The 26832-nt window shown below is 30.8% G+C and overlaps 2 protein-coding genes across 8 annotated transcripts in view; both read left to right on the top strand.

The window, feature by feature from the left end:
• LOC126737079 (espin) overlaps nt 1-8386 on the top strand; it is a 101548-nt gene extending 93162 nt beyond the window's left edge. For all 6 annotated transcript variants that reach the window (XM_050441777.1, XM_050441776.1, XM_050441779.1 and 3 more), the window contains 5 exons: nt 6455-6793; nt 6845-6990; nt 7198-7419; nt 7472-7668; nt 7725-8386. In XM_050441777.1, the coding sequence (XP_050297734.1) occupies nt 6455-6793; nt 6845-6990; nt 7198-7419; nt 7472-7668; nt 7725-7974 (1154 nt within the window). In that variant the 3' untranslated portion in view covers nt 7975-8386. The remainder of the gene's footprint in view (nt 1-6454; nt 6794-6844; nt 6991-7197; nt 7420-7471; nt 7669-7724) is intronic.
• A 7767-nt stretch (nt 8387-16153) lies between these two features.
• LOC126737078 (uncharacterized) overlaps nt 16154-26832 on the top strand; it is a 65046-nt gene continuing 54367 nt past the window's right edge. For both annotated transcript variants that reach the window (XM_050441775.1, XM_050441774.1), the window contains exon 1: nt 16154-16401. In XM_050441775.1, coding sequence (XP_050297732.1) covers nt 16259-16401 — 143 coding nt within the window. In that variant the 5' untranslated portion in view covers nt 16154-16258. The remainder of the gene's footprint in view (nt 16402-26832) is intronic.

Genomic DNA, 26832 nt, shown 5'->3' with positions numbered 1-26832 from the left:
TAGGAAAAGCAATCTAAGTAACCAAAGCATAAATAAAATGGAAACTGAAAACAGTAGGATGAAATGAATGACGATATTTCCAATCAAAGAACTGGTTGACAGATTGACACATTACAATACTAATGACACCATAAATAAATGAAGTTCAGCTCAAAAACCTCGAGATCCAATTTCTTAAATGTGTTAGTAGAATGAATAATAAGTCAATGGAGCATAGTATAGAGTGAACACATATCAGATCACCAAAACACGAAAATCTACTAAAAAACAAGCTGTAGGCAACATTTTACAGTGAACCACAAAATGTCAAAGAAGTTTAACACTGTTCACCTTACTATAAAATAATCAGAAATATGTATTTGAAGATATAAAGCTGAAACATCTTCCATTCAGTTCAAATCATTATTTGTCAGAGCTAAAATGAGATCGTTTAGAGTGGAGTCACCGTGGATTACCGAAGAAAATAGTATAAAAAAGACATTATAGCCATTCTAACTTCTGATAAATTTTGATGTCTATCGATATTTATCCATTTCGGATGTTGGTAATTATAACTTTTTTGTAACAGCTCGAAATAGTTCTATTGAGCTTTTCCCAAAAACAGGCCCTCTTTTACCCATTAGAGAGTATCAATTTTCATTTATCATAGCATGCCCCATATATTCCAGTTTTCTTTTTTTAATGACTTACATTACTTCTTTACCTTTTTTAAATTTTTTAGCACTTCTAGGTTTGTAATGAAAGCTGTCCAAGGTATTCTGAACATTTTCCTATACAACCATATCTGAAATACCTCCAAATTTATAGTGGTAACTTTAAGTATCCAGCCCTCTACGCCGTACAATAAAACAGAAAAGAAAAGAAAGAGCATCTCAAGTGCCTTACTTTCGTTTGAAGACATATGTTGTGACTTTTGGAGATGGCACTCATTTTGTAAAATACCGTCCATGATTTTCCTATACGACATTATATTTCTTATACAGTGTCTCATTGTTCATTTCTTTCATTGTCTCATGGTTTCTAGGTAGCAATATTATTGGAGACGTTTAATTCGAGTTCCTTCAATATATAGGTGATCTCCTATATAGTGTTTAGTATATCTGTTCTTATCTTGTACATGATATTCCACCAACATAATAGACATGCCTCTACAAATATGTTCCAAAGGCTCTTTTACTTCTAAAAAGAAGTCCATTGGCTTTACTGGCTTCGAAAGTAACCAACGTAAGTACCGTATGTATTAGTCCAGATATTGATAGTTCTTAGAACTCTGAGGATCTCATTTCCAGTTGTTTGTTTTTTAACCCTTTAAGGTGCAAAACCTTTTTTTTGCTTATTGCTGATTTTTATTAAACTAGAAACTGCAAATTCTGCTAAAAATTCTCTTTAAGAGCTCAGTTTTTTCAAAAAACTGGTGGAAAATAATTATCCCACAGGAACTTTTATGTGCCTTTTTGTTGCAGAAATGTTTATATTTAGAAATATATTTTAAAATAGAAATTTTTGTAATTTTTGGGGAATAATAGTTTCCCATTATTTTTAAAGTTTAACTGTTTTACTTATTCTTTTCTTTATATAAAATATTTAGAAACTTGACAAACAAATTTTAATGCTAATTGCCTGAATAGAAATGACATTGAAGAAAAAAACGAAAAAAAGAAAAACAATAATTATTATTATTAAAAAAGGTGCTAATTGCAAAAAAAAACGTCAATTGTAAATTTTGATCAATTGCTTTTGTGAAAAGCTGCAAAACAACCTTTACAAAGTACTTGCTTTAACGCTACACCTTGCGCACCTTCTATAATTTCTTTTCCTTTTATAATTTCTGGCATTACCGACATTAGAAGAAGAATAGTATTTTTAACATTTAGGATTCCTGTACCAGTTTGTTTCTTTTTTGCAAAACCTGTCATTATTTCATAACCTTTTTTATGCCTGGAGCAATATTCTCCAATCAATTCAATTAATGTAAATGAGTTACAAATTGGTAAATGAGTTACAAATTGGCACATCGGCAAAAAAAAATTTTTTTAGCCACTAGTGCCGTGATTTTTTGACAACAGAATAGCTTTCCAACATTTGGCCTAACTTGTCCACACCGTTCATGTATTTATTGTAATCAGCTACTGCTTGTATGTACATGGTACCTCGTCTTTCTCCCCTTTTTTGTTATTTCTATGTACAGAAGTATTTTTTTAAGGATAAAAACAAAATTGGTTTTTGCCTCAAAACAACCAACAGATAAATGAAAGATGATGAAGACAAGTTCCAAATTCTGATTCATGTTGTATTAATTTTTTTTCATTAATAAGATGTCTAGGATGGTCTTTTCTATTCATACGTATAGTTCCACATGCAAAAATTGTTTTACATACAAATTTATACAGTAGATACAAAAGTTATACCTTCTAGTGTTTGTGTCAATTTTAGTCCAACTTTTCAAGGTCCTTAACCACTATCGTTCGAAGTATGTTTTCCAGTATATACTGCGAAAGCTAACATATAGCTAGTAAAAGCACAATACATTAAACAAATTTTAAGTCCTCGTTTCATTGGCTTCATGGGCATGTACTGTTTTAATGAAGAATGTCCCTTAAAACCAATGATACTTCTACTGAAATAAAATGATTCAGGGAAAAGTTGCACTGAAATTTGTCTTCAAAATAATCAAACAAAGATGGAATTTCTTAGAATATTGAATGCTCTATATTTAATGTTCTTAGTAAAATTTTGTATAATTATGTCAAATTCTGGAGTTACTCTGCTGGCATTTTACTATTGTCTGCAAGATGCAGAAATCGTAATAGTTTCAAAAATTGTTTTATATCATGTCATAGCCCTCGCTTTTCTCTCACAATGGAATTTTTTTTTCACTGGCCAATATAATTTATAAGAGGGAACATAATGAAGTCTCATATAGATTATTATCTTTAAAAATATTCTAAATTCGTCCAGGTCTAACGGCAAATTGTCACCAAGTTGAGTGGCATTAAGATTGAACTGTTGAATTAATTATCTCACATAAAAAAGTGCGTAAAAATGATGAAAAATATTGTATAGGATTTCGTCAGTGTTCAGTATCTGCTGATCGATTATGTGGCAGGTATAAGTCATCTTCTTGATCGCAATCTCCTCCATTTTCTGAAAATTCAGCCTGTTCCTCGGTTATTTCAGTTAATTGATTGATTTTATCTCGATTATTTCCTCTTGAAGGTACTGTCTTATTTTTTTTTAATTAGGTTATTATTTGGATAAGATATTTAATATCATTTTTGCCCAATGAAATATCCCTCTCGAAATTATGTTGACATCTACAAAAAAAATTATATTTAATAATAATTATTTTATAAATCAACATAAATTCACTTAGTTTTCAAAATATTTTTCTCTAATTTATTTTCTTGATAGTTTTAGTGCCCATTTATTATTTTTTGAATATTTTCTTAAATTAAAACAATTTAATCAAAATTAAAAAGTTCTACCTACAACTGTCTTTTTACTAAATAGTTTTACTTACCTCTTAATATTATTCTTTTAGCCATTTAAAAGAAAAACAATTTTTTTATGACAAAACTTTATACATTTTTATTTCACCTTAAGTGCTTTGGGATAGTAATTTACCACCTTCAGCTTCCTTGAGACCTCTCTGACGACCTAAGAAAGACTGAATGGTTTCGGTGATATTGCGATGAATATGCACGCCGTTGTAAGGCTCTGCGTATTTGTGGAAATATATTAACCAATAAAAATTATAGTATTTTGTAGGTGGAAAATTATTACCCTATAAACACCTAAAGGGTTAATATATTTTCCAGTAATATATTGTGCAGTCTAAGTCTTAAGCATGAGTACCCTTTTTCCAGTTACGTTTCGACGTATGCTTCAATATTCCATTTATATAGATACGAATCTAGTTACATTTAATAAGGCATAAGATCCTGGTTTCCTCAATATTAAAATGTTCTTATAAATATACTGTTCAATCAAACTTATCAATCGTTATTTGATTTAGCTTTTCAATTGGTATGAACAAATATCTCAATTGCCTAGAAAAAAAGACTTAATTATTTAATATATCAGTTGCAAAAAAGAACCAACTCTCTATATTTACTCAGCATCTGTATTTGCTCGAATAGGAAATTGAATTAAATCATCATAGAATTATCATATAAACCCACCAGACCATTGAAATAAGACCAAAATGATATTTTATAAAATGTAGGATGTAGACGAGGTCAGCAAATACCCTCTTTTTGTTTTTTTTGTTTAATTTAAAACAAAATGTAATGAATATCTTGAAAGTGTATTTTATCTAATGGATATATCAATATATGCTCATCTAAATTACTTTAAATAATAGGCATTTATATATGTATTTATATTGTGGTAAGTAATTAAAAAAATCTGGTTTTTCAGGTCTGTAATAAGAAAAAAAATTAACTATTTTTTTTTGTTTTTTTTTTATTTAATCTTTTAAATCTTTTTTTCTACCTTTAGAACTCTGATGATGGAACTAGAAAGAAACGTGACCTATTTCAGAAAAGTTTAACTACATAAAAATATAAACTATTGTGAATTTCATTAATAAACCATTAACAAAAAAATCTATTAAAATTTACATTTCTCTTAATGCTTTTTGCCTTAATACGGTCATGTCCATTGCACCGTTTTATGGCCAATTAGAATCAATGTAAATACATCCGATACCGACGCGATGTGTGCACAAATTAACGGTTATGTTTACTAATAATAATTATATGTGTTTTAGTTTCTTCGTCGATTTCTTTCCCCTTTCTCTTCTCGTCTCTCTTCCGCTCGTAAACTAACACTATGTCCCCACTTTCTTTTTCTTTTTTTTTTTTTGGTCAAGTACATGGGTTGTGGTCAGTGCTTTTTGCAGTGCCGTACGGGTATGATTAAGTTTTACTTTCGAGTGGTAAAAGATTAAGTTTTTGTTGTTTTTTTTCGAGTTTTAAGGTTTTATACATGTCAAGCGCATTATGGATGAGGTTTCCAGGTTAGTGTTGATAAGATGAATGTCGCATTTTTTAGTTGCAAGTCCAGGTTTTAAATATTTAGCACTTTTTTTAATTCCTAAGATTAAGAACATAAAATATAGAATCCGCAAACAATTTGGCCATAGTTTAGACCATTTATTGCATTTTAAAATAAACAAAAATATGTTAGGATATTAAAAACATGACTTTGAAAAATAAAAAAAGCTTGATATTTTTAGAAAACTTTTTTTAATTTTTAATATACTTAAACTATATTAGCTACAAAAATTCAGACATAAAAGTAAATAACTTCATTAGGATTTGAACCTACGACATGTGACAAGATTGTGATTTCGTATAATCATAAAAGTGTTAAAATGTTTAATTTATTTCCAATTATTTTTTAGATATAAAAACATTTATTCAACTCCTTTAAAACGCATTTTAATATCAAGTTGAATTTTTATAAATGAATACCCTCTGTACTTTTTAATTCAAACCATTTAAGTCATTTTAAAAGTTAACGAGAAATTAATTTTCGATTATCATGGATACTAAAAAGCTGAAATTCCAAGAATGCATATTTAACTGTTACAAGAAAAAACCAAATTTGTCAATATGGTACTATCTACAAAAGTATAAGACCTTCGAGATCTCCTCATCTAAGATCCCTTTCGGCACCAAAATAAAAATTAAAAAATGCCTTGATTAGTGAATAAACCAAAACTGTATTTTTTAATGAATTCGCCTCATATTTAGTTAATTTACAAATTTGCCATTCTTTAAACGCTTTCTTCACTTTTCAACCTACAAAATTAAAATTTCAATATATCCAAAAGTCAAGCCACGTTGGTTAAATGACCGTGCAAAAAACCGTCCAATTTTATCTTAATGAGTAATTAACAGTTAAAAAAATGGAAGTAGCACAGAGACACCCGACAGATGGCCTCTGGCGTATTTGTATGTACAAACATATAAAATGCAATTGTAAAAACTCATATAGCATGAAGTAAATGCGGGCTTGGTCTCGTAGAAAACGAAAATGCCCGTATGTTATGGCACTCGATAAACCATATGGCATAAGATATAAAAACTGAAAATAAAACTCTCCTAAGAGCTATTATCCATTTACGTATATCAGTATCAAAATATTCAATGAAAGTTGTATTACAAGTGCATGTAATTACTTTATTTTTCAAATTCAATATATTCGCTATTAGTTCCACATAACTCCTTGTCCATCCACTCATCACGCCTGCCACTGTAACGCTGACCAAGTAAACCACCCCACTCCAGAACCTGAGGTATAGCCGAGTTTACCCGAGAAGCTCTGCTACGTTCCAGAATTTTCAATTTTAATAAAAGATATTTTTGTTTGGCCTTATTACGCTAGTAGCAACAGTAAAAAGACACGTTGTAAAAAAGAACGTCTATTTTTTACTTAATTCTTTTAGCTGCCCGTCGTCTGAACTCCTCCTGCTCAGACCTCACTATAGTCAGCCTCACAGAAGAAGAACGCCAATCTACCACCATTACTACCCCAGCAAACCGCCAGCGAGTTCTACCATTTGTGCCTCCCAGTTTTCCAGTGGCGGACCCTAACAAACTGATTAAGCCCTCCGAGTACCTCAGAAGTATCAGTGGTGGGGAAAAACGCTCAGATATATCTATAGAGAGAAGTAACGGAGTGGAAGACAGAGCTAATCAAGAAGAAGTAGAGGAATTAGTCGTGGAAGTTAAGGATGAAGTAAAGATGGTCGGACCACCGCCTCCGCCTTTACCAGAGTTTAATGGTAAAAGTGGTGTTAAAATAAGTTCGGGTATATTAAACTATCTATTTTAAGGTGATTTGACTCAAACTACCACTTCGAAGCAAAACACCCTTGTCCATCAGGAAAAAGTGAAAAAACTACAACCGCTATCAGCCATTAGTATTCAGGATTTAAATTCGGTACAGCTCAGAAGAACTGAAAAAATAACTGCTTCAAAGGTAAAGTATAATTCAGGAGTTGAATATTTGACTGGACGAAAAACTCAAAAAAAGGAACTAAACAAGTAAAAATAAAATCAATGGAAGTCGTAGGTCATCTTAAATTATCCATCAATTATAATGGTGCTTAATATTACCATCCTACTAAACCACCGTATTTTATTCTGACAAGTAAATCATAATAATTTACATTATTTTTTCTATTAGACATTCTCAGCACCTACTCGAAGCGTTTCTCTCCAATGCCTCAACACCGCAGATCCATTTATGTCCCAGAAAACTGACTTAATTGCCGAACTAAAAATGTCCAAAGATTTGACAGGTGTGAAAAAGATGAAAATAGAAAAAGCTAAGACGGAACAGACTATGGAGCGAGAGGTCATTTTTGAGATTAAGAAACAGTTCACTGCAACTAACTTTGTTGAAAAGGTTTGTCTGGAAAAACTTGCGATTTCTCTTTAAATGTTTTCTTAATTTTTAGATACCTGATAAGGATAATACGGGCAACATGATCCCAGCTTGGAAGAGACAAATGTTGGCCAAGAAGGCAGCGGAAAAAGCCAAAAAGGAACTGGAAGAACAGATGCTACGGGAAGCTGAAGAACGAAGGCTTCAATCGATTCCGCAATGGAAGAGGCAGCTTATTGCGAAAAAAGAAGAAACCGAGCATAAAATAAGGTAAACTAATAATGTGTCAACAAAAATTGCCTTAACAAAACAACATTTTAATGTAGGCAAACTATATATACACCAAAAGTTATTGAAGAGCCCAAAGTAAAGCTGCATGATTTGAGACAACAGATCCCCAGTGATGATAAGGTGAACGAAGATTTTAATAATAACGAAATAGTTCATGATAATAAAGATTTGAGCTTAAGTAATAATTCTTTGGATGACGATGAACCATCTGATGAAGAGTCCAATATAATTCCCTGGAGAGCTCAATTAAGAAAGACAAATAGTTCTCTTAATTTATTATGCTAATATTTTGGCTTCTAATTTTAACTTTATTAGTCAACGTTGTGATTTTGAGAGGTTAATTATTGATTATTTAAGTAATTAGTTAGAAATAAATGTGCAATTACTGTTTATTATTTAAACGATTTTTAGATTTTTAAGAGTTGTTTTAATAATTTCTTTATTTGATAGAAGACAAACGCATTATAAAGCTTAATAAAGAAAAACCTTAAAGTGAAAATAGTATTTGCTTATGTTTTATTATTTGTTTTCATCTTATTTTGACCATATATTTATATTGTTAATTGTGTTTATTATTATTTGTTGCATTTTCATTATTATTTATGTAAGTATTAACTATATGTTATTTCTGTTTATTATATTAATTACAATGTAAATATAACATATATTACGTATTAAATATACTATTTAACTACCACTATTGAATTGTTATTGATAAAATTTAAAATCATGTAAGGAACATGTCTTATTTTGCGCCTTTACAAAACGGAAATTCTCTCTCTCTTTTAGACTGGTTGAGGTGCTACCCTATTAGTAAAACTCAAATTGTGTGGGTTAATTATAATAATTATTAATTATATTATTATATTATTATATTATTATAATTAATAATTAAACTTCATATATTCCCCATTAGCAGTCTTCTCAGAAATGCTAATATAAGAGCTACTAAGACAAAACCGTTGAAGTTTTTCCGATGGTAGCCATGGCAGCCGAGATATCGACCTTCTTCCTTTCCTTGAGGCTAAAAGAGGGCTCCAAAAATGCGATATGTCAGGTAATATAAGCGGATGGTCTCAATGAATTCAGAATGACGAAATTAGGACAAAACCGTTGAAATTTTTCCCATAGTAGCCATGGAAGCCGAGAGATGGACATCCAAAGTTGGGGATTTTTTATTTTTCGGGTATACATATCGAATTTTTTCACCAATGATTCATTTTTTTCGAAATCAAACTAACTATACCATCGGCTTTGCTCTTATCACAGACATCAGGAAAATACCGGGTTATAATATGATCGAGCAGAACTAACTGAATAAGAGCACTTTGAAAATTCGGAAAAAAGTTATTTTTCAACCCGGTTATTGAGGCCAAATATGGGCTTCAAAAATCCGATATTTTAGCTAATATAAGAAATACGACTTTGCAGATGATCTAGTTGAAACTAAGACAAAACCGTTCAAATTTTTTCGATAGTAGCCATGAAAGCCGAGATATCGACCTCCAAAGTTTGGGACTTTTTTAATTTTTGGGTATACCCCCTGTACCGAATTTTTTCACTAAAAATTGATATCTTTCGAAATCGAGCTAATTATAGTTTACTTCAAGGTTCTATTAGAATCTTTGATGTGCCGCGAATAGTCCGTGTGATGGTGTTGCTTGTATTGTCACATGACATGCATGTTTAAATCGCAAAATTTTATGTGGAAAGAGTCATAAAGTAATATTCTAAGTGTTATTTAATCATTTTATTAAATAAATAAATGTTTTAAGCATTTTTTTAAGAATTTATACATTTGATTCGTAAAATTTGACTACATGCGCCCACGTACTATTTTGTTAGACGTCTGACCTGAGTCACAGGGACTCAAGCGTGAAAAATTGCACAGGTCCGGCCTTAAAATTTATTATTCGGGATTCTTGGGATTAGTTTTATTAAGTTAGAAATTCAGGATAGTTGATAGGTAGATAATATTTAATTTAAATATAAGTAAGATTTAAGTACGTAAAATAAGTTTAACCAAAAATTTTAATTTAATAAGTTTAGTTTTTAGCGCCATCAGTGGGGTGTTTATAACAAGTGATGAGAGAATAGGTGGTACGAATTACTTAGGCCCATTTATTCTGTGTATTAAGGCATTAAATATTTACTGTTTGACACAAAAGGGTAAAATGTTTTGGTTTGTCTTCAAATTTTATATATTTCCTTTTTTTGGGTATTGAGATTTATTTTTACTTGGTGGTGATTATTAATGGGGATTTTGGCTGCCATATTCAATGTCCTTTATTATTGTTTTTTTTTTAAATAATACATATTATGATATATTATTATAATAATATACTCGTGAAAACCCCCATCTCTATATTTCGTACCAATCTCTTTTGATAAAAAGTAATTATGTAGTCAGAAAAGTGGAAGTATATTTTTTAAAATCAACTTTTACATTAAAAATCATCTAGCTGTCTATATCTTACGCGTTTAAAAGACACAAGTTTTACTTGTAAAAAACACACTTTACATCCTGAATGTAATATTTATTAATTTGTTTGCCTCATATTTAGTTATTGTGCATAATAGGAGAGATTAGATGAAAATTAACAAAGATAAATACTTATACTAAAAACTAAAAACCTTATACAAGACACTACATTTTAAGTATACTGAATCCTAAAACAACAGTGAGGATACTAAATACTTTTATAAATTTAACCAGTCTTTTGAATCTGGCCCAAAGAGTTAATATAATTTTCTAAATCCTGTTTTTTTGCCTTTGTTCTTTAGCAGTTTCTTCCATTAAGGAAGGAAACAGTTTCTCTATTGCTGCTATGGATTTCAACTTAACCTCGCACATCAGTATATGGATACTAAAGCATTACATTATAATTATATTCTTTATTGTGCCGCTTAAGGACAAACAGGGGCAGTAAGCTGAAAAAAACAAAACTTTAAACTTGTTTAATTAATAAAAATTGGGTTTTCTTACTATGACAAAAAAGGGACTTTTTTCCAGAGAATGAAGGAAGAAGCAGTCTTTATTGTGTCGCTGAAGGGCATATATTGCTGCATGTTGTCAATGAGCCAAAAGATAAGATTGGAACAAAATTCGTGATAGGGACTTACTAATTTTTGATCAGTTGACTGTCGTTTTCTATAAACCCATTCAATTTTTTTACCCATAAACACTCTATTATTTAAATGTTATTTATGAAAAAACGTTTGAATATTAAAATGTATCAATATCTTTTTGACACATAAGTTTATCTCTATCCAGCTCATAAAGGAATGAGATAAGTATACTTTTATCTCATATAAATGTTGACAAATTATTATGTTTTTACAGGCACTCCTGAAATAAAAATTCCAATTACTTGACTTGCAATTTCCTTGGCTCTTAATGAATGGATTCTAGTAATTTCTTCAAAAAATAATAAAAAAACCTTTAAAGTAGTTCATAAATCAATAACGGGAAAATTTTGACTTTTAGAACTCAAGGTATAAGTAAGATGCCAATAAGAGACAAATTTTTTCCTTCTGGAATAAAATGTCCATTTTCTTCCGACTTTTAGTCATTAAATTTTAGTTATTTTTATAGAAAAGACTAGGAAAGTCTTCAAAGTAATCAATAATAACGAAATTTTTACTACTAGAATTCAAGATATTGGCGGGCCAATAAGAGACAAATTATTTTTTTTCTTACAGGCACTCCTGGGACAAAAAATCCAATTTTTTGACTTTTAGTAAATGAGTTTCAAGCGTTTCTTCAGAAAAGACTAAAAAAGCCTTCAGAGTAGTCCATAAATCAATAATTTCAAAATCTTGACTACTAGAACTCAAGATATTATTGTGTCAATAAGGGACAAATTATTTTATTTTTTACAGGCACTCGTGGAATGAAAATTCAATTGTCTTGACATTTAATGAATAAATTCCAATCATTTCTTCAGAAAAGAGATGGCATTAAATCAATAATTGAAAAAATGTTGATTTTAAAAAATTTAAAATATTGGGGTGCCAATAAGGGACAAATGTTTTTTTTCGCACAGGCACTCCTGGGATGAAATTTTAATGTTCTGGACTTTTAGCTAGTGGATTTTAGTCATTTCTTTAAAAAAGACTAAAAAAATCTTCAGAATAATCCATAAATCAATAATTGCAAAATTTTGACATTTTCCTTCTTGAAAAAATTACTGTGGTTATTATTAAGTAAGAAAAAAATGTGACTTTTGTTGTAAATTTCTTCGTCAAAAAAAAATTCCTAGACAAACACGAAATTTGATCCTCAACTGCGACAACAGAGGGAAGTAAGCTGTAAAAAACAAAATTTTAGACTTATTTTCTTAATAAAAACAATGTTTTTCTTACTATAGCAAAAAAGGGTTTTTCCCAGAGAATGGTGGAAGAAGTAGTCTTTATTGTGTCACTGAAGGGCAAAAAAGCGCAGTTATAATACTAAAACAAATCCACAAACACAAATAAAAAAACACACTTCCTCACAGTAGATACTGCAAAAAATTAAGACGAATACAGGCCAAATTCTAAATTCACCACTTTCATAAAAGGGGAAAAAGGAAAACCAGCAAAACATGTCAAATAATAATGACCTCACCTGACCTCCCTCCCAACTATTAAAGGTGATAGACCCATCCTTAAAGATTTCTTTAAAAACACGTCAAAAGTAATACAAAAACAGCCCATAAATTTATCTGGGTACGGCCCCGTAATTCTCAAAATCAGTGGGATAGAGAGAGATACACAATTACTTGCACAGCCTAAAGTAGGAATCGCCAGAACGCAGATGTTTTATATTTGTTTAATAGACTGGCTAAAAAGAGGTGACAAGTCTGTGAGTGCTGGGAGTGTTTAAAATATTTTGTAAGATGCTTGGATTTTAGTCCGCGGTCAATTTTTTGATATTATTTTCTTTCTAAAAATTGACATTTTCGAAAGAAAAATAAAAAATAGTATAAAACATGCGGTTTTACGTATATTTAAAATGATTTCATAGATAAACTATATAAAATCTTACCATTTAAACCACAATACTACTAATAATACCACAATAAATACGACATAAGCGCACGGACTAGTTAGTGCGGCATCTGCGACACATCAAAGATTCTAATAGATCTCTGAATTGGACTTTATACCAGCGGCTTGCTCGTATCGGTATCACCTCCATCACGAAAACACCGGGTCGAGCAGAACTGAGTGCACTTTGAAAATTAAAATATTCTAATGTTCAATAGGGTCGTTACGCTAGTTTTCCGACCATACCCGGTTCTCGACCACTTTTACGTTTAGTCGTTAATAAATAATAAATAATACCCTAATTCCCATTCAAAAGTGCAAAAATGGCTGACTGACAATGCTGCCAACCTAAAATATAACAAGCTTTGGTGAGAGTCGAAGCGTCTGGCGCATAAAATTTAGAAAGTCACTAGCCATGTAGTGAGCAGTAATTTTAGTCACGTGTGTAAAAAATATGTTAGTGTGGCCGCCTCAGAAAATAGTAAGTAACCTCCTTTTGGATCATAAAAGCGTTAGCCAGATATTTTAGTATTATAGTAGATTAACTTTTGAATGTATTTTATTGGGAAAATATGGGTTAAAATATGTTTTTGTACATTAATATGTGATGGTCGGGAACTAGCTTTTAAGAGACTTATTAACAATTTAGCCTTTATAATTATAAAGAGTTAAATTAGACTAGAAATTAATTTATTTTTTAGTTTACGACCATTTTTGTTTCATTCAAACATTGCAGAATTATTATGTTTGCATTTGGTCAACTATCTGGTCGAGAAACTAGGCAAAGCTGATCTAGTTTCCGTCCAGCATGGCTTTGGATGGTCGACGAACTAAATTATAGATATCCAATTCTCGACCAACATGTATTTCTATGGCAAATGTTCGGTCGCATATCTAATACGTTTTTATGTGGCAAATAGCGACCTATCGGTTTTCCGTCCATGAACGTTTTAAGCGCTAATTTCAAACTGGTTTTTTACAGTGGCACCTAAGAAAAATAAAAACCAAAATCAAAACCCTAAAAAGGACAAGAAAAAAACAAATACCAAAAACCCAATAATTACTAGAGTGGCGAAAAAGAGGACCATCATCAAATATGCAGCAGAAGATTTACAAAATGCATTATTGGCCATAAGATTAAAAGAAATGAAAATTAGGGAGGCAAGCAGAATTTACCAAAGTTCCTAACAGCACCCTCCTGGATAGAATATCTAGACGAGTTTTTAATCCAATAAAAAAACCTGGTCCAGCACCATTACTAACAGTTGAGGGAGAAACCAAAATTAGGAAATGGATCATTGATACAGCTAAATGTGGGTTTCCCGTTACAAAACAGTTACTTTTAGACACTGTGTCCAAAATAGTAGCGGACACAGGTCAAGAAGTATTTCATAAAAAGAACATTCCAGGACAAACTTGGTATAAAGCTTTTTTAGCTAGACATTTAGACATACCCATAGACAAAAAAAAGAGAAAATCATAAGAGTATTATTGCCTTTAAAGCGTACAGAAAATAAATCCATCCAATCTCATCACAGGACATATTTGATAAACATTTAAGATTTCCAGAACCAGTTAAAAAAAGCAAAAATACTAGCAGATATAAAGGAGAAAAAACTCCCAGTACAATTTCCTCAGACAAATGGAGAGTTTTTCCTGCTTTTTGTAATTTACTCAGAAAAAAAAGACGATTCTTATAAAAAAACAGTGAAAAATAGCTGAAAGAAAAGAAAGGCGAAAGGATCAATAAATAAAGCTCAAAAAAAATGTGCAAAAGAAGAAATATTACGCCAAAATTATCAGATAAGTACGTCCTCGGATACATCTAAAATTCCATGTGGATTATGTGCAATAGGATTGAATAGTGATAAAGAGGATGAAGACAAAAAGAATATTGCCTATGACTTTTGTGATAAATGGTATCACAAAAAGTGTACCGAATTAAAAGGTACAGGGTATGAAATAGTTGCAGCTAGAGAGTACAAATGTAGTAAATGTGAGTAAGGCTAGTGAATGTAGGTATTTAAACCTTTGTGTTTTTAATTTTATTTTAATCAAGAATTCTCTTTTCGTTCCTTTTTTATTATTTATTGGCTCCAACCTATGTTTAGTTTTTTTTTTACTTTTTATAAGTAGGTACAACTATGATAAGCTTTTAAGCAATAAGACTTGTATTTTTACATTTAAAAGTATGTAGGTACATTGTAAGTATTAAAACAATGAAATCAAATAATAGCCAAAATACCTCTTGGTTGGTAGTTAAAGAAGAATTTAAATTTTTTTTATATGTGCGTACCTGGGCGTAGGTTTTAAGTTTTTTAAACACAGAAAAGAATTTTTATTTTAATAATAAAAACATGATTTTTTTATCTTCTTTCTTATTTTCTTTTAATATCCTACAATTTCAGGAAAACTTTTTAATAGATTGCGTTAGGTTGTTTAAGTTACTGTTGGATGTGTAAGGTCTGTTTTAAATTCCTATATAAAAAGGTGATCGGAAATTAACACAAAATTGATCGAAAATTGCGGCGGGTTGTCGAGAACTAGCGAAATTGGACTTTTTCCATGTTTTGTCCAAAATGTTGCATTTAAGTATGTATAAACTGTAAAAAACGTACAAATAATAAATTTCAAATAATCAGGCTATTAGAAAAGGTAGACTTTGTCACCATAGATCCCTTAGTTATGTTTTTCCAAGGGCTTGAAGTTGAATTTTCGGTTAGGTGGTCGATAACTAGCACAATGACCCTATCAGGATTATTTGTGATATTTGTATTGAGGCATAAATAGCAAGCTATTTTTTGTTCTAAAAATTTTATACTCTTTTTTTATATTTTTATTTTATTACCAGTTATATATCCTTATAATATGTAAATGGTTTTGTTTCAGAATTTTTAAAGATTTATTTTATATCTTGTGATTCGGTTCCTTTAGAGAGTTAGTTATAAGGGTTATTTATTTTATTTTATAATTTCTTTTTTGTTTTTCATGATTTTTATTATTTAGATTCTCAAATTTTTATTACGGCTCTGTGCGATATCAGCCCTGTCCGTTCCCTGGGAAAACATATTTTTTTTTAATAAAACATTTTAAAAAATTCATAATTTATGCCATAAAAATTCTAATTTCGCCTATGATAAGACAATTCCTAAAATAATTAAATATTTAAAACGTGGATGGCCCAAAAATATTGATATTACTATAAAATATTATTATAATTATTATAATATCTCTAGATTAACAGAAATTCGATAACCGTTGAAAATAATTGTCTATTTTATTAAAATACCACTAAACTATGCCTAATAAACCAACTTAATTTCATTATAATATATTACAAGGAGGAGTCAAGGTGGCTTCGACGGCGGTCCGACCAATCACAGTAGAGTACATCGGCGCCATCTTGTTACGTATCGATCGATATTGGCATTATTGACGTTACTGACATTTCTACTATTGCCCTTTAAGTTCGATAAGTAAACATTGCGATTAAATTGTAAAACTGTTTATGATTTTTTAGTTTTTTTATTTGAGTGAAATGAATTTGAATGAACCTTTTTTAAATGCGGGCGGTTTTAAGGTTCCATTAATCGGTCCGCCAGTGAGAAATGGAAGAAGGTCGCGTAGCCGGCCTTCGTCCAGTCGGACGTCCGAGTTGCCATGGGGAAAAAGTCATGAAAGGTATGTGGATATATTGGATTAATTTTATTGATAATGCTTTAGTTTATTATATTATTAGTTTATATTTAACTTACTTAATATTTATGCCTTTATATTATTAGGTCTGGCAATGGTCTGTTATTAATAAAACGTTAAAGAAGTTTGCTAATGCGCCCACCACAGTTGTATTGTTATACAGATTAGACATATTATGATGTTTACATTTATGGTTCGTTGCCAAGTTTACCATAGATAGATATATTTAGGTAAAAATATGGTATATGTATGTATGTAATATTATGTATGTACCTAATAATCGGCGATGCCAGATTAGGTATCGAATTTCAGGGAAAATTATGGTACAAATTTTATAATAATCATTATAATGTATATATAAATATATACATACAGGGTTACAATTTGAAAAGGTACCACCTTTTCAAATCTATTTATGTATATTATCCACAAAATCTAAAAATTTCGAAAAACAAGTCAAATTTATTTTTGAGAGAGACATTTCTTAGGTTAGTTTACAATCAGATTGCAGCAGCCCTTTGGCGGGGGCGGACATAACCTTTAAAAATCTTAAATGGAAAGGGGGCTCTAGTGATATCTCATTTTAAAGATTTTTTAATTACCTTTTTAAAGATACCATATACTTTATCTTTTTGTTAATATAAGAAACAAATTAAAACCGTAAAGATATTTATTCTTTATACTATTGTAATGAAATAGAACATAAAAAAGTAATACAAGGTAATTTAATTTATACAATGTTCAAAATGTTGTCCATTCTTTTCCAAACAGTAATAAAATCTGCTCTCAAACTCCTTTCTAAGATTTTGAAAAAATTCTGCCTGGATTTCCCTACACGCAGATGTGATTCTTTTTTTTAATCTTCCAAATTACTAGGTTGTGTTTTAAAAACAATTGATTTTAAATGCCTCCCTAAAAAAATCTGAAGGTGATAAGTCAACCAATCCATCTGCCAGGAAATCTATCATTTAACCACCCTCTAACCGGAAGAAAATAGTGTGGTGGAGCTCCATCTTGTTGGAAGTGTATTAAATTTTCTTGCAAATTCATATTACCTGGTGCATCAGTTTGATTTTCTAAACTAGATGTTATTAAGGAGTCGATTTTGTCTTCCAGCAGATTAAGGTAGAGTTCACTTGCTAGGTTAATCGAATTTGTACAAAATCGATTTTGAATATTATTTATTTATTTATTTAAAGCAGTACAGCCCAACAGTATATCCATTTAATGGGCAATATAAATTACATACCTATATATTATGTCATTATAAATGTTCAAAATATAAAGATAAACTAAGTCTAAATAGCTTATAAGTACCTAAAAAATTATTTTAAGAGAAAAAAAGAAAAAAAAAAACAAAAAAACAAGAATTTCAGAGAGAGAGGAAAGAGAAGAAAAAAAAACAAAAATATCATTTCAACCCGAAATATAAATCAGCTAAGCATACTAAATAGAGTACCATAACAAATGCGATACGTAAACTTTAGAATACCAAGTCGCGAATATAAGTTCATTAAGAAGTAGTAAACAACTCTGTAAAAACTTTAATTAAATTATTACGTGAGCAAACAAATAGATCACAGAATGGCGTTATTTTGTTTGAATTGTCTGACATTAATTATAAGGGTGAACTTAACATTACATTTGTCCTGGCCCCTGGGCAATAAAATAAGTTTGTGTTTCTTGAGTTGAGACGCGGCACAGAAAAATTTAGATTCTCTAGTAGCTCAGGACAATCAACTTTCCCATGCAATATCTTATGCACCAACAAGACCGACGATCTATTTCTTCTAATTTCAAGAGGTTCCACGGAAAAGCGAGTTAGTAGAGTTTCGTAAGAGACTCCCTGAGGAGGATAAAATCCGTCAGCCTTAAAGGAAAGATACTTTAAAAATTTTCTCTGTATTTTTTCAATAGAATATTTATGAACCTGGTAGTAAGGGTTCCACACTATAGAAGCATATTCCAATTTAGAACGTAAAAGAGCAAAATATAAGTTTTTTAAGGCCTCTATGTTACTGAAACCCTGACAGTTTCGCACAATAAATCCAAAGACTCTACTAGCACTGTTTGATATATTATCTATCTGGTTCACAAAGGTAAGCTTATTATCAAACACCACACCCAAATCACTGATTGATGAACATCGAGTAAGTTTTGTGGAAAGGGTGTAATCGAATTCGATTACATTTTTCCTTCTAGAAAAGGACAAAACCTTACACTTAGACACATTTAGATTTAACCTGTTTTCATCACACCACAGACTTACACACCTCAAATCGTTCTGCAAAGACATGCAATCAGTAGTATTGGTTACAGAAGAATAGATTTTTAGATCATCAGCAAATAAGAGCTTTTGTTGATCTAGTTTATTTATATTTAGTTATATTAGTTTTTTATAAAATTTTACTCGTGAAAAAACCCGTCTGCATGAAGCATTTCAGTATGGAGTTACCAGCATATCTAGAATGAATTATCTCAAATACTTAAACAAATTTTTATCCGAAAGCTCACTAAATAACATAATTTTATTCCAATATTTGTCTATAAGATTTCCATTTTTTGTCACCAAAATCATTTATCGACTGACAATCCAGCCTCCACTGATCATCCACCTTTTATTCAGATCCACAAATTTTGGTAGAATCCATTGCAAAACTGAGTCCAATAGATCAGTAAAATATCAAAACTAGTATATACTACATTTATTTTTACAATTCATCTCATATTTTGTAAGCTATAAATTTAAAAGCTTTTACACATTTTAACCAAGTTGTTAAATTTTTAATTTTTTCTCATTGATAATCTAATACATTTTAACAACGATTGATTCGGTTCCTACACCATTTAAAAATAATTTAAATATTATATTTTATACATAAAGTATAGTAAAATTAATATACAGGGTGTCCCGTAAATAGTGGTCCAAATGAAAACTCCTAATAGATTGGACTATTTCCAATCAGAATAATCCAACATAGCTCTAACGAAAGTGTTACGGTTTTCGAGATATTTTGATTTTTGCGAAATTTTAAGAAATACCTACCTGTAATCAGTATTTTTATGGTGTGTCACTAAATGAAAAAAAAATCACAATTTCTTCGGTTGGATATTATTTGCCGATAGATGCGCTTTATGATGCGTATTAAAATTTTTCAGTTATGCAAATATTTTTCACAGGAAAAATTTTTGAAATTGCAATATCGGATTTTTTTTTTCCTTTCAAAAAGTTTGAAGTTTTATAACGCAATAAAATAATAATAGAATCTTGGTGCCCATCAGTGGCGAAGCGTGAACTTTTTTTTCGGGTAGACAAACAATAAAAATCGTAATGAAATAGAGAATGAAAGCGCATGAAATATTAACTCAAAGAGAAAAATTATGTAGTGATATAAAAAATAAAAAAATAATTACTACTAGCATAAAAAGATAGATAAAAAAAACACAACATAGGTATAACCATAACTTATAAATCCATAATATCCATTATTTTAAAATTAATTAAAGACAAATAAAAACACAACTAAAATACAATTGCCAATATCGAACAGTCGTTCATAAACAACCACTAAAATATCCACTAAAAAAACCTTTTCTATACACCCAAAAATAAAAGTACTTATTATTAAATTACTATAGCACGCGTCCGCATCAAATGCCAAATGCAGATTGATCAAAAAACAAAACTGAAGATATTGCGGCCCACCAGATCAAGCGCGTCCATAAGCAATAACCCTCAAGAGCATAATAAAATAGCTGGTCGACTTCGATAGACAAAAGCTCGAATGTCTTTCCCGCGAGTAAATTTTGCATACATAATAGGCTGAATACTGATACGGCCGGACCTCTGTCACCTGCTTGATGCGTATATGGTTCGATTAGATGCTCCAAATTTCGGAAGACAAATATCAATGTGTCTTCCCGGGGCTCGTATACATTAATTGGGTGTCAGCCCTGCATTTTTATTTTAATTGGTGCGTCAGGCGGGGCGCGCCTTAGATATTATAGATAGATAGATAATATAGCCGTTTAGATACTATATAATAATAGTAAGGACTTAAGGAGAGCTACTACGTTCTGTGTTAATTTTTTTTAAATTTTAATTCAACAATTACATGAAATAATGACGTAATAAATTAATGACAAATAACTGGATAGTTTTGGGTAGACAGTGTCTACCTTGTCTACTCGTACGCTTCGCCACTGGTGCCCATTAGCGTAAAAACCTATTTATTCCATGCCGTATTAAAGACAAAAACTTTTTGAAATTTTTGTTAACCTCAAAAAAAAATGGTTGTTTTAATGCCGAAAGAACTATTTTGTGAAAAAAAATTGTTTTTTTTTTCGATGCAAATTAATTCGGTTTCTTTGTGTTTTGCAATTTTACAAAAGGTGTTCAAAATGGCCACCACCTGCTGCTATACACGCCCTACACCTTCTTATAAAGGAACGCTTAATTCGTTGAGCGTGGCCAGCTCTATTTATCTCTTGAGCAGCAGTTTGGATGCGCTCGCGCAGATTTTCAATGTTTTGTATGGGTCTCCTGTATACAATTTCTTTGAGGAATCCCCAGTAAAAAAAATCAAGAGGAGTTCGGTCAGGTGACCGTGGGGACCACAGTATAGGTCCTAGACGTCTGTTCCATCGGTTAGGGTAGGATTCGTTTAAAAAATTTCTAACTTGCACACTGTAGTGCGCAGGACATCCGTCGTGTTGCAGCCACATATTTCTGCGAATGTCTAAAGGAACATTTTCCAAAAGGATGGGAAGAATATTTTGCAAAAAATGGAGATAATATTCAGCATTGATATTTTGCGGCAACTCAAACGGTCCTATAATTTCACCATTAATAATCCCTGTCCACAAATTTGATTTTAAATTGGTATTGCGATTTATCTTCTCTATTAATATGTGGATTTTCCGGACGCTGGAGGGCGCCATGAGTACAACAGCCAAGCCCGTACATAGGCAGTTGCCCATCTAATAACCTACTTATATTTCTTATCTATGACCTATGACACCGATATTAAAATTGTCACCATTGACAACTTGGCACTAACTTAAGCTTAAAGTTTTTTAATACCTCTAGTTGTAAGTATGGCGCAATACACATCACTTGAGTATGCAAATATGCACTTCATTTACGGCTTGTGTGAAGAAAACGCCAGGGCAGCCTCTGAATTATACAGAGAAAGGTACTCTAACGCTCGTTATCCAGACCACCGAGTTTTTATTAGGGTGCATGCTCAATTGCTCGAAGGAAGATTTCCTGGAAGAGGCGTAGGTGGCGCTCGTGAAGGTAGGCCGCATTTAGAAGGAGAAGAGGAAGTTTTGGAGTACCTCGGTACGTGCCATAGAACGACGTACAGGTATATCCAAAAACAGAGTTCAAAAAATTTTGAAACGAACTTATGGGTTCTATTCGTATCATGTGCAGCGCGTTCAGAATCGCGAACCAAGAGACTATGAAGCAAAAGTAGATTTTTGTCGTACGATGTTGAGAAGGATTGGAGATGGAAATTGGTTTAAAAATATCTTGTGGGGCGATGAATCAACCTGCCGCAAAGATGGATTTTTGAATCTCCATAATTTACATAGCTGGCAATTAGAAAATCCACATATTAATAGAGAAGATAAATCGCAATACCAATTTAAAATCAATTTGTGGACAGGGATTATTAATGGTGAAATCATAGGACCGTTTGAGTTGCCGCAAAATCTCAATGCTTAATATTATCTCCATTTTTTGCAAAATATTCTCCCTATCCTTTTGGAAAATGTTCCTTTAGACATTCGCAGAAATATGTGGCTGCAACACGACGGATGTCCTACGCACCTCGGTGTGCAAGTTAGAAATTTTTTAAATGAATCCTACCCTAACCGATGGATCGGACGTCTAGGACCTATACTGTGGCCCCCACGGTCACCTGACCTAAATCCTCTTTATATTTTTTACTGGGGATGCCTCAAAGAAATTGTATACAGGAGACCCATACAAAACATTAAAAATCTGCACGAGCGCATCCAAACTGCTGCTCAAGAGATAAATAGAGCAGGCCACGCTCAACGGATTAAGCGATCGTTTATAAGAAGGTGTAGGGCGTGTATAGCAGCAGGTGGTGGCCATTTTGAACACCTTTTGTAAAATTGCAAAACACAAATAAACCGAATTAATTTACATCGAAAAAAAACGATTTTTTTTTTCACAAAATAGTTCTTTCGGCATTAAAACAACCATTTTTTTTTTGAGGTTAACAAAAAATTCAAAAAGTTTTTATCTTTAATACGGCATGGGATAAATAAGTTTTTACGCTAATGGGCACCAAGATTCTATTATTATTTTATTACGTCATAGGACTTCAAACTTATTGAAAAGAAAAAAAAAATCCGATATTGCAATTTCAAAAACTTTTCCTGTGAAGAATATTTGCATAACTGAAAAATTTTAATACGCATCATAAAGCGCATCTATCGGCAAATAATATCTAACCGAAAAAATTGTGATTTTTTTTTCATTTAGTGACACACCATAAAAAAACTGATTACAGGTAGGTATTTCTTAAAATTTCGCAAAAATCAAAATATCTCGAAAACCGTAACACTTTCGTTAGAGCTATGTTGGATTATTCTGACTGGAAATAGACCAATCTATTAGGAGTTTTCATTTGGACCACTATTTACGGGACACCCTGTATAAGTATAGAAGTAAGTATAGTATAAGTATAGTAAACCAAAAATTCAGTTAATTGTTTCTTTGCACTGGCAACAATGCCAATACGATCAGTCCCGAGTATTGACGAGTTTGTTCGATATATGACCTTCATAATCAGTCATAGGTCAAACTAGATGCCAAGTAGTGTTGCCAACTGAAGATCGTTTTTTTAAAAAGGAAAAATCATTAAAATTTTTGACATGATTTAAATGAATATGAGGGATTTATTTTTTGGAGAGAAATTAATTTTAAGGTTTTCTTTTGCATGAAAATTCCACTTTGATATCAAATCCTTAATTAAAAAGCACTTTAGACTTTTAAAACGTCTTCAGATGCATATAAACAAATAGTCCGTATTGTCTATTTTTAAGTTACATCACTTAAAAAGATGTGTTCTTGCGAAATAACAATTTGGATATCTAAACTTTTTCACGTTAAAAGGTTGGTGACATTGATGGGAAATCAGTGAAAAAATCACTTGTATCGACAGCGATGTTGCCATACGTAAACGAGATTAACCAAAGTTATTGGTTAAAAGTAGGAGACGGAAACTCGAAAGAAATTAGCACCATCTATTTAAATTTATACATATAATATATATGTATGACCAGACACTATTTTAAAGGGATAATGTTGTATCTCGAAAATTATTTGTAGGTTAGTAAATTATAAACAGATATATTTTCTTTTTTGCCAATTTTTTCTTAGTTTCGGATATTTGAAAAATGAAATTTTTACTTAAAGGCAATGGGAAGAAAGCTGCTGCAGAAGCAAGACTGAGGATGTCCATTCCAAAAAAGAAACTACTCAGCTTTTTTTTAAGGAAATAAGAAATCCTTTAAAACGAAACTATGCAATGAAATAAGTATATCAATAACGAAAAGTTCTACAATTTAATGAAACAGAGCATATTATAGGATTAAAAAAACTTTATGTTTTTGCATTGAATACTAAATTCGAATTTGGCTTCTAGTATTTCAGAAACCATAAGAGGAAATTAGCAATAATGACAAAACACCCTTTTTCAATGAGAGTCAACTTAGCCAACTTTTCTTTACTTCTGTGACTTTTTTAGCTACGATACCCAAAAATGACCACTGCCTGGTGGCCGCCATTTTTATAGTGGTTGTGTCTTTTTGATGTTAGTCAGTCTGAACATTTTTAGTGTTTCCAACAAAAAATATATTAAATAACGGTAATGAAGTTGACGTTTGACGTGTGAGTATAGCGGATTGCCTAGGTTTTGGCGATTTGTAAGCGACACTTGGATATATCGTCTGCAATAGGCGATGTAGCTTCCTCCTTATTTAACACGTGGATAATGTATCACCATCCTTATTTAAACGTATTTGGTTTACTGTTTCTCAAAACCGAATTTTTGTTAATTGTCTGTCTGTGTTGTTTATGAGAGAATAATATATTTTTACTATATAAGCCCTTACTAATTACAAATTTATTTTATGAGGTTTGTAATTACAAACCCTCATAAAATCATCTATATTTTGATTTCTATTGATGGTTGTACCTATTAATGTGGAAACACTGTACATGGAAGGAAAGTAAAACTCGTAATAGTAAAAATAGAAAGAAAATAAAAGTGTTTTTAACTGAATTTATTAAGTAAATACAAGCAAAAATTTAAATAAAGATCATCATTTTTGCGGTATTAGGATTTATAAGATTCAGGATTATTAGAATAATAAAACAAATATTTTAAAGTGAATGCTCCTATCCCAAGTTAATTGAAACTTTGTCTCATTTTGGGTGAGGATTACTTTCTTTCATATATTTTAACAAAATTCTGAAAGAATTACAAAAAAATTTACAGATCTAACGCAACTATCTTATATTCTTAACTAAAACTAAAAGTAACTTTCTATTTTGTATTTGTAAACATTTGTAAACCTCTCAAAAACTTTAATTGTTTTGTTTCCCTACAATTGGCATAACTGAAATTTGTCAGAGTGACCAACATCGAAAGAACACAATCACGCAAAATGGCGGCCATCCAGTAGTGGGCATTTACTTTTCATTGAAGTTGTAGTCCAGGTATATTTATTAAGTTCGTGGCTGTAACAAAAGGCGAAGACCATACAAATGCATAAAATTGGATGCGCAGTGGTCTATGCACATTCTACCTTTATCATATTTCTATGTTGAATATGGAGGTTAGAAATCGAGTGGACTCTTCACAATTCATGGCAGATCGTCCAAGCATCATTGCCAAATGCATTATTGAAAATGCCAAGCAATTTACTACAGAAATGTTTAAATTTCTTCATACATTTATATGCGCAAAATGCCTTAAGGGTATTATTCACCCACAAATTCCTGTTTCCCGGATAACTTTTTTAATTTACAATATTTTTTAATGCGATTTTTACTAATAAAATGAACAAATTTTTTTCAAGAGTTGATAGGTTCTAGTTTTTTTAATTTCTGAAATTTTGATTTTTTATTTAAAAACAAAAAAGATAAATAAAAAAAGGCTTCCATACGTCTCTAGATACATCGATTTTTAGAAAGATTATATCGAAGAACCATTTTAAAAAAATTAATAATAAACCTTTGAGAATAGAAATACAAAATTCAGGCATTTTTTTACAATTTCTTGAACTGCCGATAAGTTTAGTATTATTTGGCACCAACGCACGGCCGGGCTAGCATGAATCAAATCAAGAAACATGTGACGCATCTTCGGCCCGATCTGCGTAAACGACGGTATCCGGCTACTGGTCAACAGGAATTCAATATTATGTAAAATTGAAATGTTGAATTTTGAATTTTTATAATAAGAGTAATTGATCGATTTCACCAAAGGTAATACTACTACGAAGTAGTATTATCTTTGGTTTCACTTAGAAATATTTTATTGCGAAGGTGTTCCAATTTTGTGCGCGTTGTTCTTTATACTATTGAGTAAGGATGCCACATTGGTTTTACTATTTATATATAAATACAAATAAATGATTCATTTTGAAAAGAAAAAATGATTAAAAAATTAAAGATTTTTTTTATTTTAAATGTCTACTGCCTAAAATCATAGATCCTAGGCATATGGCTCTGTATAGGCATGTGTCTCTGAAACATGTTATTTTGTTTATTTTCTCTCTACACATCAATTTTCAAGTTATAGCATGTTGAATTTGAAGTGATAGACACATTTTTTAAAAATTAATTGAACTCTGGGTTTAATATACTTCGTTTGTCTTTTTTATTAGATATTTATTATTGCGTTACTACGCTTGACACACACACTATTTAATTAATCTTTATTAAATCTAATTTTAGATAAATGTTGTATTGTCTGTGTTTTTTTCTCATATAGTTGATTTTTGTTGTAATTAATTTATTTTATGATTTATTATCTTTATTTTGTAATTTTTATTAGGCTGTACATTATAAATTAATTTGTAATATTAATGTAGTATTATTAGTAATTAAAGTACATTACTATTAATTTTTTTTTTGTATTTTGATTGCTAACTGTGTTAGGCATATTTAAAAGTGAGACAAAATTATAAAAAAATGTATATTTAATTCCTTCACTCCCTAAATTTGTGATACTAATACCCTCCCATATAACAGCATTTTTTATAAATAAATTAAATCCGTCAATTTGAATAGTGAATAAACTAAAATTATTTTCTGAAAAAACTGAATTTTCTTAAAATTTATTACTATAACCTTTGCTAATAAAATAC

The sequence above is a fragment of the Anthonomus grandis genome, chromosome 6 (assembly GCF_022605725.1).
Source record: "Anthonomus grandis grandis chromosome 6, icAntGran1.3, whole genome shotgun sequence".
Taxonomy (NCBI): Eukaryota; Metazoa; Arthropoda; class Insecta; order Coleoptera; family Curculionidae; genus Anthonomus; species Anthonomus grandis.
The sequence above is the reverse complement of the archived record's forward strand: the minus strand, read 5'-3'. Positions and strand labels throughout refer to the sequence as shown.